This window comes from Bemisia tabaci, chromosome 6 (genome assembly GCF_918797505.1).
Source record: "Bemisia tabaci chromosome 6, PGI_BMITA_v3".
Classification (NCBI taxonomy): domain Eukaryota; kingdom Metazoa; phylum Arthropoda; class Insecta; order Hemiptera; family Aleyrodidae; genus Bemisia; species Bemisia tabaci.
This window is the reverse complement of record NC_092798.1, coordinates 13211695-13224993: the sequence shown is the minus strand read 5'-3', so window position 1 is coordinate 13224993 and position 13299 is coordinate 13211695. Positions and strand designations below refer to the sequence as shown.

The 13299-nt window shown below is 38.2% G+C and overlaps 2 protein-coding genes across 3 annotated transcripts in view; both read right to left on the bottom strand.

Annotated features, from left to right (window-relative positions):
- Positions 1–7989, bottom strand: part of LOC109035687 (uncharacterized) — a 30529-nt gene extending 22540 nt beyond the window's left edge. Inside the window, exons 1-2 of the mRNA XM_019049397.2 lie at positions 7816–7989; positions 1136–1217 (exon numbers count right to left, since the gene is read on the bottom strand). Of these exons, the coding sequence (XP_018904942.2) occupies positions 1136–1217; positions 7816–7923 (190 nt within the window). The 5' untranslated portion in view covers positions 7924–7989. The remainder of the gene's footprint in view (positions 1–1135; positions 1218–7815) is intronic.
- The window catches only part of LOC109041644 (protein D3), a 427804-nt gene that overhangs the window by 225279 nt on the left and 189226 nt on the right, over positions 1–13299 (bottom strand). The gene's annotated exons all lie outside the window — the stretch shown is intronic.

The following is a 13299-nucleotide window of genomic DNA, read 5'->3' as shown; positions in this document are numbered from 1 at the left end:
AATACTTTCATGAATTTTTCCGGTGCTGATCGGTGTATCAGGCAAATAAAAGTGTTGTATTAGTGGCGTTCGTTGTCTTGTTTGTTTTTAATTAGACGTATTTAAATCAAAAGAAAATAAGTGCATCGTGATCTGGGTCCTGCGACTCATTAGAATATACTTGCATTACAGGTTCCATGTCACAATGCACGCAGTTTTTTTGTTGTTCCAAGTGCATCCAATTGAGATACTGCGTCACACGACGACGACTTCAAGTATTGTATCTAGAATGGAATTAAGGGATTGGGAGCCGTGCTAAGGAAGAACGCCGTATGAGCCTTCAGACATTGTCAAATTTCCTTCGAAAAAATCCAATTTACTGGAAAAATTGTGAATATTTTTCTACAGAAGTTTCAGACAATTTTGTTCGCAAGTAAATCTAGAATACCTGAAAATTTCAAGGGAGAATATGCATTCACTTCGTTAAAAATGTGTGGAAATGTGTCAAAAACATGTTTTATTAAGGGAAATGTAGCAACTCTTGAATGTTCATTCGGCGTTTTTCTTAGCACGGCGGTGTATCAAACTATGTCTCTGCCGTGAGTGTTTAGCAGTATACCTTCGGAAATGGAAATCCACGCAAAAATAATGCGCAAATTTCTTACATAGATTATGAGGTAGGGAGTCATTTTCAGACTTTACCAATATACGTTCATCGTGATTATTGAGAAATTTGCTTTAATAACCGACTCTTATTTTTGCTGTAGTTGAAGTCCACTGCTGCAGACCCATCGGTCCACGAGTTTTCACAATGAAGCGTGTCTACAGATTTTAAGCCGTTCTCTTGAATACCACATAACCAGTTCGCAGACCGTATTAGTTTTAAAGTCTGCTTCCAGTACCGGTATACTCTTTGGCCTCCCTGTGGTCATCTGTTTTTACCAACTTGGCGTTTGTTTTTGCAAACACTTTCCCCTTCGTAATCCATCGATACTCATAAATCACCCCTTACTCTATTCTGCCACTGATCAAGATTTCTTGATTAGGTAGAATATGCAATGAACGGTCTTCAAATAATTTTTCCTCAGCTCTCTCTTAATATGCATCCACGCTGTAAAAACTACTTAACAGTAAAATTTCTCCATTGTAAACTTACCAATTGTGGCGTCCAGTTTAAAGATGACAGCTGCTCCCGGCCATGGCTTTCCATAATTTTCCAGTTTTTTTTGGGTTCGCAACTTCGGAACAGATAAAGGCAAAAACACTAAAATGACATGTCATTTTGAAGCAATTTGATCTTACACACTTCTTTAAGCGTTTGTTGTTGTTTTAAAATTGAAGTATAAATATTGTGAATTCAGGAAAAGGAACTCCAGTTGAAAGTAAAGTGAGTCAAGGTGGATTACGTATTAAAAATTGTGCCCTGCATAAGAATGCCAGGTTATAATTTAAAATTACTTTTTTTCTCGGAAATTTCTTTTTTAAAAAAGTGGAATCTACAAAACTTCAATGCTGCAGTTTCCTTTTACATTTAAGTTCTTTTTTCGTCCCGAATGTTCATCGGAAAAATCTCCTAGACGCTCTTAGTTACTCATCCAGTCTCCATTCAGTCCGACAATTTTTTTCAAGTTCCACCAGGTTAGCAAGTATATTTTTGTATATCCCTTAAAATTTCGTGTCCTGAAGAATTACCAATTTTTAAAGATTCTTGATGACCTCCTTACTCGATTTCTAAAGGATGGATTACTTATCGACAGAAATGTAGCAAGGAAATTGCTCAATGTGAAACCATCACTTGTGGAAGTTGACGTAGAACCGAGGCCTTTTGGCATGACAGACTAACAGCCTGCATTGATTTTTCTTACAATCGGTCTAAACGCCAGCTTCTTAGTTTTTCTGGGTGAAATGTTTTGGGGTACTACCCATGAAAAGTAAGAGTAAATTTCAAGATCATCTATCGCCACCATGTTCTCACTTATATATGTCTCCAGAATGGGATGAAGAATGTATGTAGTAATTTAGGAAAAACGAAAGTCATCAAGTCGAGCATGATAGAGGAGACAGAGGTGGGTCAAAGACGGAAAAAGTGAAAAGGTGGAAGGAGTGTATAAATTTCGCGGGTAAAGATTGCGAATCCATCCCAGTATTTTTTTTAATAGCGTTTCATGAATATTATTAAACGGTATCAGCAGTGTCCGAAACAAGAATATAAAGCGTGTATTTTTTTTTTTAATTTTAAAGAAGACAAGTTGGTTTTTGCAATCGCTAGCGATAGCAATATTCGTCATGGGAACTTTTGCTTCTGGGATATGAAAATGTTAAGGTACAGTTCGTTTGTAGTATCTTCAGAATTGACGGGGATATGTAATTTTGTGTCGAATCTTTTTTTAACAATTTTAATTTTTGGCCGAGTATACGTAGTATACCGCCTATGCGATCGTTTTCGACCCCCCTCGATTACACTAACGAAGTCCCCTAGTTCCTTACCGAAAAGTGGACTACCGCCGAAACTTCTGAGAATTTCAAAAAGTGTAAAAAGTATTAATATCCGTCATAATAATGATTAAAATTTGTTTTCATATGGGGCTCGTAGTTTATGTGTACATGATACAAGAGTCTACGGTTCTTGGTTTTTTTTTAAAAAAACCTTATAGAATGGGGCGCGATGATTTAAAATATGCATAAAATAAGCGGAAGCACGGCGGAACTGATTCGAGGGATGGCATGACCAGTCTCGGCACTCCTTGAATGAGGAATTTCACTCATCAGTTTTGATCACAACGTTGTGCTTTGGGACATATCTCCACATCATGTTATCACTTTCAAAAAAGTTGGTTCTCTTGCTCTGATAGCCGGGGCCACCAGGATAGTGGTAAGTGCAATCTGTGATGGCCTCGAGACTCATTAGACCATTTGCTAAACGTGGATCATACAGGATGTACACTAAGCCCTCTCAGTCCCCACGTCTGATCACTGCGTCGGCCCGTCACGAAGAACAAGGGCCTTGGGCCCCCAACGCGGCGATACCCCTTACCCAATTACTCACGCTCTTTAAACCATTTCACCGTCCCGATAGGACTTCATCCAATTTCTAAAAAAAATTGATTTTCGAATGTATTTAGCAATTTTTTCCTTACTCTCCGTTAAAACACAAATAAAAAGAGACCTCATTCATAAAAATCGGCCGAATAGAAGAGAAGTTACAGTAATCGAAATCCGAAGAAATCAACAAAACCTCGACTCCTCGATACGAAAAATAAAATGAAGGGGAAAAAAAGAAAGTATAAATTACAATTAAATATAATTGACCTCAAAATTTGACAAACAATTCATTTATATACCTAACGCTGAAAAAACTGGGAGAAATTACAAAAAATTTGCCTCTTGCAAGGGGCTTCTTTGTAAGAATTTTGACCTGAAGACAACGGTCGAATAACAGCAGTACTCCATACAATACACGGTGTGCCTGAACGAGTTAAACATTTTTCATACGTCCAAATCGAAAAATCTTTATATTTTTAACTACAATGTTTCTTGAATCGTTTAAGCAAAAAAAAAAAAAAAAAAAAAATTCCGTCGAGATTCTGGAACGCAAAGGCGCTTTAAAAGTATTCTGGGGCTATAATAGCTAAATCACCGGTAGTAAATTCGTTATATTATTAAAAAGAAATTGACTCCATAGTTTAATTCCTTAGTTTCTTGAATACGATTATTTTAAGCACTTAAACATTTATACCACCAATTTTAGCCATGGGGTGATTTCCTGAGAGCCGATAATATCACGAATTTCTCATAGAACCCCTCAACAGTGGCTTGCTTTTTTGGCAGCCGATTCGGCCATCGAACCGGAGTTTAAATGGAAGCTGATAATAACCCAAAGCTCTGAGAAAAATTTTGAGATGAGTATAAGAACGGTTTGTTGTAAGTAGCGAGGAGAGGCGGGCAAAGCGGCTAAAATCCTATCTAATTTTTACAGTTTTTCTGTTGAATTAATGTTGCCGCGGGCTTCTGACTGTCCACACATAGTTCTGTTCAGCATATCGATACATAAGTATTTACATTTTACATACGTAGAATCTAATTTTCACGTCGGGGAGTTGACATATTTTGATTTTTTCGATTTTATACGGAAAATTGATGGTTTTTCGGGATTGAAATTATTATTGTTTCATGAAAAATAAATGCACCCAAAATGACTATAGCATATTGATTCTTACACATTTGCACTCACAAAATTGGTTGGTAAATTCAACGAGTGGGTGCATCGACCTGGTATATCAAGTTTCTGCAATTTTTTACGGCAAATCAGTAGATTTTCGGGATGTAGATTGCTTACTTTCAATTCATGAATGAATAAAGCAACGACATGGTTGAACTTCTTTGCATGGAAAGACGTTTAAAATAACAAAATCAAGACGTATTTAATGCAATTGCATTTATATCGAGTCAATTTCTTTTCAATAATATAACGGGATTTTTACTACCGGTGATTTGGGTATTTTAGCCCCAAAATACCTTTAAATCGACTTTATCTTCTAGGAGTTCGACAGAATTTTTCCTTTCTTCGCTTAAATTATTCCGTAGCACTTTTCTTCAAGAATCTGATAAGATTTTGCTTGAGGCAGATCAAAAAACTTAAATTCGATCGAATAGCTTTCTACTTTCACAATACACGGTCTCGTCAAGGTGCGTCTTTGACCTCGCAGTGTTGGATCGTGAATTCTCTTTTTATGCTGTTTGCCTATTTTGAAATCTCTGTAAATGAAAACTAAAGGGGTTGATATGTGCGAGTTAATGACGCGCCTTATCAACACATTGTGTTGGAGTTCACTGCTTGTTTTTCTTTGCATACAAGAAAGCTGTTATTTACCAATTATTTATTTCCGTTGGATTATGTATGGTTTTCGGAAGTTAACGCATTTAACTTTCAGTTTCGTTTTTTCGGCGTAAGGTATGATATTTTTACTCTACGCATATGCCCGAATACGCATCATAAGTGACCTATGTGCTTCCTAAGTTGCCATTTTTTTCATTCAAATAGATGTAACTGAAATGTTAGATGTGTACTACCTATACTACTTTCATGTCATTGCTTTATTTATTTATTTATTTATTTATTTACTTTTTGAGTAGGTATAAATTGTTATTTTTTGCTGAATTTTGGAGAAAATATTGCTTCAAGAACGTGGAATGTAAATTAATTTTATTGAAAAAAGAAAATACCATCATTAATTTGGGCGAACGGAGAAAATATACATCAATATTTGGGTCAACATCTCCCCGATTATATAAAGGATGAATATATTAGTATTTCTGTATCAAAAAACTTAGCTTTTGTCTTCAGAGATACGATGATTCTAGTCCCAGTCAATTTGTTTTATTGAAAAAACAAAAAATAAATAAAAAAAAAAACAACTGAAATGTTAGACATACTATTTAATGTCTTTCTATTTGTATCAATAGGTACTTTTCGCTTAACTTACGAACGTTGAATGCAAATTAACTTCATTGAAAAAAGAAAATAACGTCATTAATTTGGGGGAACATGTGGCTGATTATATGAAGGAGGTATATTCCAGTATTTATGTTTAACATATTAACTCACGAGAAAATGTTCGTACATTTATCATCTAGTATTAATTATTATTTGATGATTAGTCTAAAACATTCAATACAACCATTAAAAAGTAACACCCACCGTCGAGTATCGAACTCCCGATTGCCTAGTACCCGCTCCTTTTCATACAAATGTGGCGACTTAGTCAACCAGGCTATCACGGCTCCGCGGCCAGTGGTGTAAAAATAGCATACAAAAGACTCTGACGGTGGGCGGGGCTTATCACAAGAGTTGTTTTCGACGTTTCGTAGCTCCTGAGATATGAAAGAAATGAGCTAAGCGCCTCTCTCTGTGAGACATTGTTTACCTATGCTATCATGTGTCTCAAGGTTCATCTCATCAAGCATTTGTTATCGCGGCAGTAAGCTGAGGCAATATTTCTGTATTCATGGATTAAATCAATCAATCGAGTTCTGATTTTGGCTCATATATCCGTAACGAGTCCTCCAGAACAATTTTCCACCTTGTACGATGGTTATTATTTCTTTACTTCTATTTTTCGAATTTGAGGTGGGATAATGGCGGCTTCTCAAGAGCACCGAGGTAGGCGATCTTTTGCACCAACGAACAGAAAACTGATGGCGAAAAATAACCAATCAGAACCTCCCAAAAAAAAGAATTTGCCTAAAAACGGAACTTCGTGGTTCTGCGCAGATTTACCAGTCAGACACGACATCTCAAGATGGAAAAAAAACTCGCTGAAAGCGAATTTTAGCAATCAACACAACTTGACGTAGAGACATGATTGGCTAAAAAATACAACGGTTTTTGATACATCGGAAAATCAACCAAAAATCGGAGACTGGGCGAAACGCTCAAGGTCGCAGAGGTATAGGGAATCCCATAGCGAAAGCAACGGAACGATTCTAATATCATGGGGAACTCCGTTCCCATGACAAAACTCCGTTCCCATGACAATATTCGTACAACCACTGTATTTAGGAACATAAAGATGTCTCTAAAAATGGAATTTACCTCATACAGGTACCAAACTTATGTCAAGAATTTAAGTTTATACAAAAAAGTCGAGACCCTTATTTTTCACGTTATGGAGGGAACCCAAAAAAATCGCGAATATAGTCGCTATGATACATAAAAATATATTTTTATCCTATTTAAAATAGACTAAGGGGCTATATCGAACCAATTTTCGAGCCAGCTTAAAGGTGTCTTACATAATTGAGCCAAAAAAGGAGATGCGTTGATTTTTATAATTCTTTTGCTTTTTCAAAATATGTTTTCCAAGAACGTTGAAATATGCCGAAGTAAGAACAATTCGGAGTACGCAGTTTAAAAATATCGTCTCGAGACTATTTAAAAATTATTCTGTCATACTTTGTGAACTTAATAAGATATAAAGAAATATAGAAAGAGAAAAAAAAGATATAAGAAATAAGAAAAAGATAAAAGAAAAAAAAGATAAAGATAAAGATATAAGAAATTTCACGTCCTCTCTCGGCACACACACGTATTAGACCACTCCCAACCAATGGCAAGGCGTTAATGATCGATTTTCGATAATTCCGCATTTGAAACCGTGGTAAAGAATCGAATAATAAAATTTTCGTTTGAAAACCCTGTCTATCGACCCTTTTCCATAGGTTTATATTGCAGATCAATCGATATATCTCAAAGCACGCCACGCCACTGGAAGCATGGTTCTGCCTACCCCGGGCGCCACGCGCCAAATGCGCCTAAAAACCGGGCCTTGGCGCCTAAAAATGGGGGGGGGGGGGCTGGGCCATCATGGGGCCTAAAACATTTGGCAGATTGAACTACCAATCGGGAAGCAGCGATACCGATGAAGCGCTCTCTATACGCACCGTTCGCAGCATCGCCATGGCCCGTATGCAAACATTTAATTTGGCTCCTAAATAATAGTGGGCTCCTAAAAATTGGGCTCTCCGGCCAAGGTGGCTTCTAACATTTTAGGGGGAAGGCAGAACACTAACTGGAAGCTTATAGCAAATAGCAAGAGGAAACCTTTCTTGTCCTCAAGAATACACTTCCCATTCCAGGTTCCATTCTGTGGCGTCGGTTCTTTTTTCTTAATATATATGTAAGTACGAATGCAATAATTACTCTTTAAAAAAGTCACAACTGAAAATTTAAAACATTTTAGGTAACCAAATATCAAAATTTAATTTTTCCTCTGGACTCTGGCATATATAGACATGACAGCTGATTGTCTCATTAAGTTAACTTACTAACTATTATACCTTTGAATCGGAGCGGTGCTTTGCAAATCCATCGTAGAGAGCCGAAGTGACTTCAACCCTGAAGACCTCCACTGCAAGAGCCAAGAGCAAAGTCTTAAAAACTAACATCGGACGACTGAAATTCAAAGAGGTGAGCAACACATCGAAGAAACTGCAAACTGCTCTTCTGACTGAAGAACTGAGGCGTATATACTCCAGTTATTTTTTACTATTTTACGATGTGCATCACCCGTATCACGCGGTCATCCTATTTTTGTCGATTGATCCTATATTGCCGGATTTAATCTTGAGAAATTGTGTTAAATGTCCAACGAGTTATTGCGAGGATTGCGGTTCAATTTCGCTACATAGTGAGTGACAGGATTCTTTTCCTCGAATCTGACTCGCGGTGGAGTGAGATGTGCCAAAAAAAAGTTCCTCGAAAAAGTTCAAGAAAAAGTTCCCCAACGAGCCTTTTTGAAAAGCAATTAAAAATGCCATTCGTTCGATCAGCGACAAAAAATGTCTACCTGCGGTGATTGTGCGTCGGTTTTTGCGTCATACTCATCCCATTTCTCAGGTTCAGTGGCGGCACGTGGACTGAAATTGTGGGTGGTGAAATTTGGGGAAACGAAAGGAAGGGAGAGGGAGCCCAGAAAACTGTTTGAAAAACAGACACTCCTGGAACGCAATTTTTGGTTATTTTAACTCTCAGATGCCCAATTCAGGTCAAATTGACCCGAGGCTTGTAGTGGCGAGGCGTGAATAACACCGCACAACAAATTTCGGATTTTGGTTTGTCCTTCGAACTAAACCAATTTTTTTCAATTCCTAGGTGATATAGAAGTCCGCAAATACCCATAATAACTTCAGAAGAAGTGTCTAGTGCTCAGGGCGCCGACATTCTGAATTCTTCAAAATTGAGACAACTCACCATCAGTTTTTTGGAAATATCTCCTCAACGGTTAATCTTACGAAATAAACAAAAACAAAAAAAGACCAGCAGAAAGAACATACCATTTGCTACCAAAATCACTCTCCTTTTCTTTCCCTCGTTTAATTTTTTGGTCCGAATATTAACGTTTTCATCAAAAATTAGCTTGAAAAAGGCGCATTTTTGCTGATTTTTGGAGGAACGTTGGTTCAGATCTCCAGCCACGATTATCTGAAAAAAACTGCTAAGCTCATCGAGAAGGAAGTAAAATTTACTTTTAGAAAAAATACGTCACAAATTCCAAAGCTTGGCTTAATCCTGTGTGTACAGCAGTTTATTAGCTCCACCCTTAAAATGTGATTTTGTCGACCAATTTCCTTACATGAAGAAAAAAAGGAGAAAACAACCCTAAAAACGTGACCCGAACTGTGTAACAAGGTGGCAAAATAGCGCTGGGTCCTCACTACTTTGGGAGGAAAACGAAACCAAAAAGTTCAAACGTTTTCAATTGGAGTCAAACATTTTGAGCTCTGATGGGCAACAGTGCGGCAGTACATAACTGATGGGGAAGAGCGTTTAGCTCAGATAATTTTGGGTCTTTTTAGACCTCGTCAGTAGATCACACTCGTCGGTGAGCCCTACTTAACATCCAACAAACTCCAAGACGGCATCAATGTACAAGTTTTGCACTGGCACTACAGGACCGCGACCGTAGCGTGCACTTTTAGGCAAGGATGTTGTCGGCGTCCCTATCCTCCCCGCCCTCCGAGAGATAGTTGCGGGGGGCCTCGGCCTCTCCAGAAAATTTTGAATTTTAAGAGAGCAGTTTTTCCACTTTTTGTTTGCCCCCGTCCTTTTCCCCTTTCGACTTTTCGGCGCCCCCCTTTCATCAGTGCCGGGGGCAACTGCTCCACCCGCTCATATATGACGCCTCGGCCCTGACTGCAAGACGGCAAGTTTTATACTGATACTCATTAGGACTCAAAATGTTTGGAATTCTCGGATTTGTTTCTCCCTCACAAAAATGTCGATTCAGAACTATTTTGCCACCTTGTTACACAGTTCGGGTCACGTTTTCAGGGTTTTTTTCTCCTTTTTTTCTTGATTGTAAGGAAATTGGTCGACAAAATCACATTTTAAGGGTGGAGCTAATAAACTGCTGTCTCACAGGATTCAGTCAAGCTTTGAAACTTTTGACATATGTTTCCGAAAAGTAAATTTTACGTTTTTTTAAATGACCGTAATAGTTTTATTCTTACATAATCGTGGCCGGAGATCTGAACCAAAGTTTAACCTGCACCAGGTATATGAAGGCGCTCAGGGTAATTGTGAGATATTTCCTAGTACATTCAGAGATTCATTGTTAGGATTTAGGTGACTAACTAGTCCAACATAGAAAACCTCCGATTTTTTATTGAGGGCTAGTACTTTCCATTGTTTTGGCATTTTATGAGCTATTCAAGTTTAACATAATTGACTTAAAAATAAGATACCAGGAGAGAAATATGTGGGACGGGAACTCACTATCTCACCGTTTGTCAATTGAAACAAAATACATTTTCAGGTAGTCAGAGCCGGATTTACCTTCTTGTCGCCCATGAGCCGCCTGTATTTTTCCGCCCCCCTCTCATTCGTTTTGGAACATCAATAGATTGTATTCGATAGTGGTTTAATGTATCGTTTGGTTCAAAACAGTAGAAGATAACCTTAAACAAAAATTTTAGGATTTAATTTGGAAAAGCTGAAAATGAGAAAATTCCCAGAAATTTCACTTTTCATTGCCACTTGGTACTAGAGAGAATAAAAATTCGATCACATAAGACCCATTACCTCAGATTTCCAAATTGACTTTTGAGGCTGTATTTACATATTGAACCAATCGATATCAATGTAATATCCCCTGTATGATCTATCGAATACGATGTATAAAACCCATCAAGTGAACGTGCCGGAGGGGGAGGGGTGTATGAGACGCATTTACTCGTGTTGGGCACATTTTTTGTGGAAGCCCTGTCAACACTATAACAAAAGTTCACGGAACTTTGCACGAAAGTTAAGTCCCGTAAACCTATCCCTGTTTGGACAAGGCCATCCATTCATAAGAAATGAACGAAACAATAATGAAAGAACAAACATGAATGTGGTTAATAATGTTAACTTCCGCCGCGCCGCCGCGCCGACCGCACTGTGTTTGGCGCAATGCGTGAAGTATTCATGCAGTCTTGTAGGCGCTATGCGTTTTACGCCGACTGCTGCTGACCGCACTGTTTCACGCAATGCGTGAAGTATTCATGCAGTCTTGTAGGCGCTATGCGTTTCATGCCGACCGCCGCGCCGTGCCGAGGGTTTCTCTTGTCTATATCAGTCCTCGTCATCATTGCCCTCTGCGCCACTCCGCTCCTGGTCAAACTGCGTTTTTGGTTTCTCTCTTAACTCGACTAATTAAAGGTTTTGTCTCTTGTATCACCGAAAGACGACAAAATTAGAAATTCGACGGTGTAAGTCGGCAATCACATAACTCGGTTTGCGACGTCGCAGACTTCCTGTCATACTTTATTTTTGAAACAGAAAACTACTCAACAGCAATTCTTTAAAACTGCCGCGATTATTCTTCTCTGTGCAAAGAAAATTCTGCAAAAACACCAAGGAATGATGTCAATTTGTTCTATTTTAAAAAGATAACACTGAGGCGGAGATTTTCAGACACCACAAACGAGTTAGGTATGTGTTTGCCGACTTACACCGTCGAATTACTACACTTTTACTCTCCGGCAATGAGAGATTTTGTCGCCTTTTCTCGTTTGTAATTTATTTTCTGAATCCGATTTTTTTCTCTCTTTTTTTGAAACCTACATGCAAAAATATTGCAAAATTTGCCGCCCCCATACCTTGCCGCCATGGGCCGCGGTCCATGTGGCCACCCCCTTAGTTCGGCCCTACAGGTAGTACAAACTGGTCTAGGAGGTTCTGGTAACAGGATAGACACCCATGATAAGTTCTAAAAACATTTCAGAATGTTGCCACAAAAATGCTATAAGTAATTTTGAAAACAATTTTAAACCTTTTGCCGGCACACGACATTTAAAATTTGTCAGAAATGATTTTGTAACACACTGATTATATTGTCATTTTGTCCGAAAATATTCAAAATATACCTAGGATGCAACTCAATGAGACAAAGTATCATTAATGATAATATTTTTAAATGTAAGTATTTTATCATTATGTCGTTAAAATTAGGTTCTGAAGAATTATCAAAAATTCATATAAAACTCCACTGATCTGGTAACTTTAACCGTAGTTTTTACTCAGTGATAAGAGGAACATTGCGTTGGGAGATCATTCATCTTGGGATATTTTGTGCTACATATTAATTTTAGACTAAAGAACAACTCTCTTCACCCAAATTTTTAATGGAACTTCAAATGTCGCCTCATAATGCGACAGCTTAGGCTATATCGTCATACAATGGCCTCTGACGTCAAAAGACCTTTAAGAATGGAAAAAAATTGATGCAAATTCGCGGTCCATTAATGGATTTATGGCTCTAGTTTCTAGAATCACAATTCCTCGCGTGACAATATACTTGGAAAGGTCACCAGCAGCGTAGGCCGATCTGTAAAAAAAAGTGTTTTTTTACAGACGCACCTCGACAAGATCGAGACCAATCGAAAAGAATGACGCAAAGGGAAAACAGCAAATGGCAGGAATTCAAAGGTCTTCGCATTCACGTACTCAGCAACGCCTTTTCAATCAAATTTGCTGGTAATATATATTGGTTTTTATTTTTCATTCTTTCTTAACTTTTCTCCGTTTACATTCAATAACGTGTCTCTGATGCTAAAACAGCTAGAGAGTCTTTTCTTTCCCTTGTAGAAAGTATCTACACGTGCATAACAGTATACGTAACTTGTGCGATTCATGTTTACTCGCAGGGCAGCTCGAGCGAAATTCAAAGGTTTGCCAGGGTGAGCATATTTGGATTGCATTTTGCAAAAAGGAACCACTAGCATTGCAATGATGCTAAGATTGTGCAACTTCATCCTTTGCAATAAAATTGCGGAAATCGTGAAAAACTATGAAATTTAGATGGTAATTTATGTCTTAAATTCACAGTTTTTAGCGAGTAAAATAGAAACTATTAATGGATAATAGGGGTTTTCCTCCAAGACAAAAGAAGTTGCACAATCTTAGCAACATTGCAATGCTAGTGGTTCCTTTTTGCAAAATGCAACCCATTTTATAAGCAGAGATGACGTAAGATAATCAGAGGTTCTCTTACTCGCTAATTTACTGAAAGACTTGCATTCTCTGGTTTTTATTATTATTATTATTTTCATATTCACTGCTGTCACCAGCTTTGCTGGGTTGCTTTAAGCCCTCACACAGGGGCAAACAATGCTCCTAGGTATGAGGGCTGTTTGTGGTTTGGGTGGCCGGGTGGTGGTTATTTCACTCCCCCTTGGGGGTGGCTCGTCACGGACTAGGATACCTGTTTTAGGAACCGAGGCAGGGTAGGTGTCTGGAGGACGCCTGCCTAAAGGTTTCTTTCCTGAGGTGGTAGGCGGTAG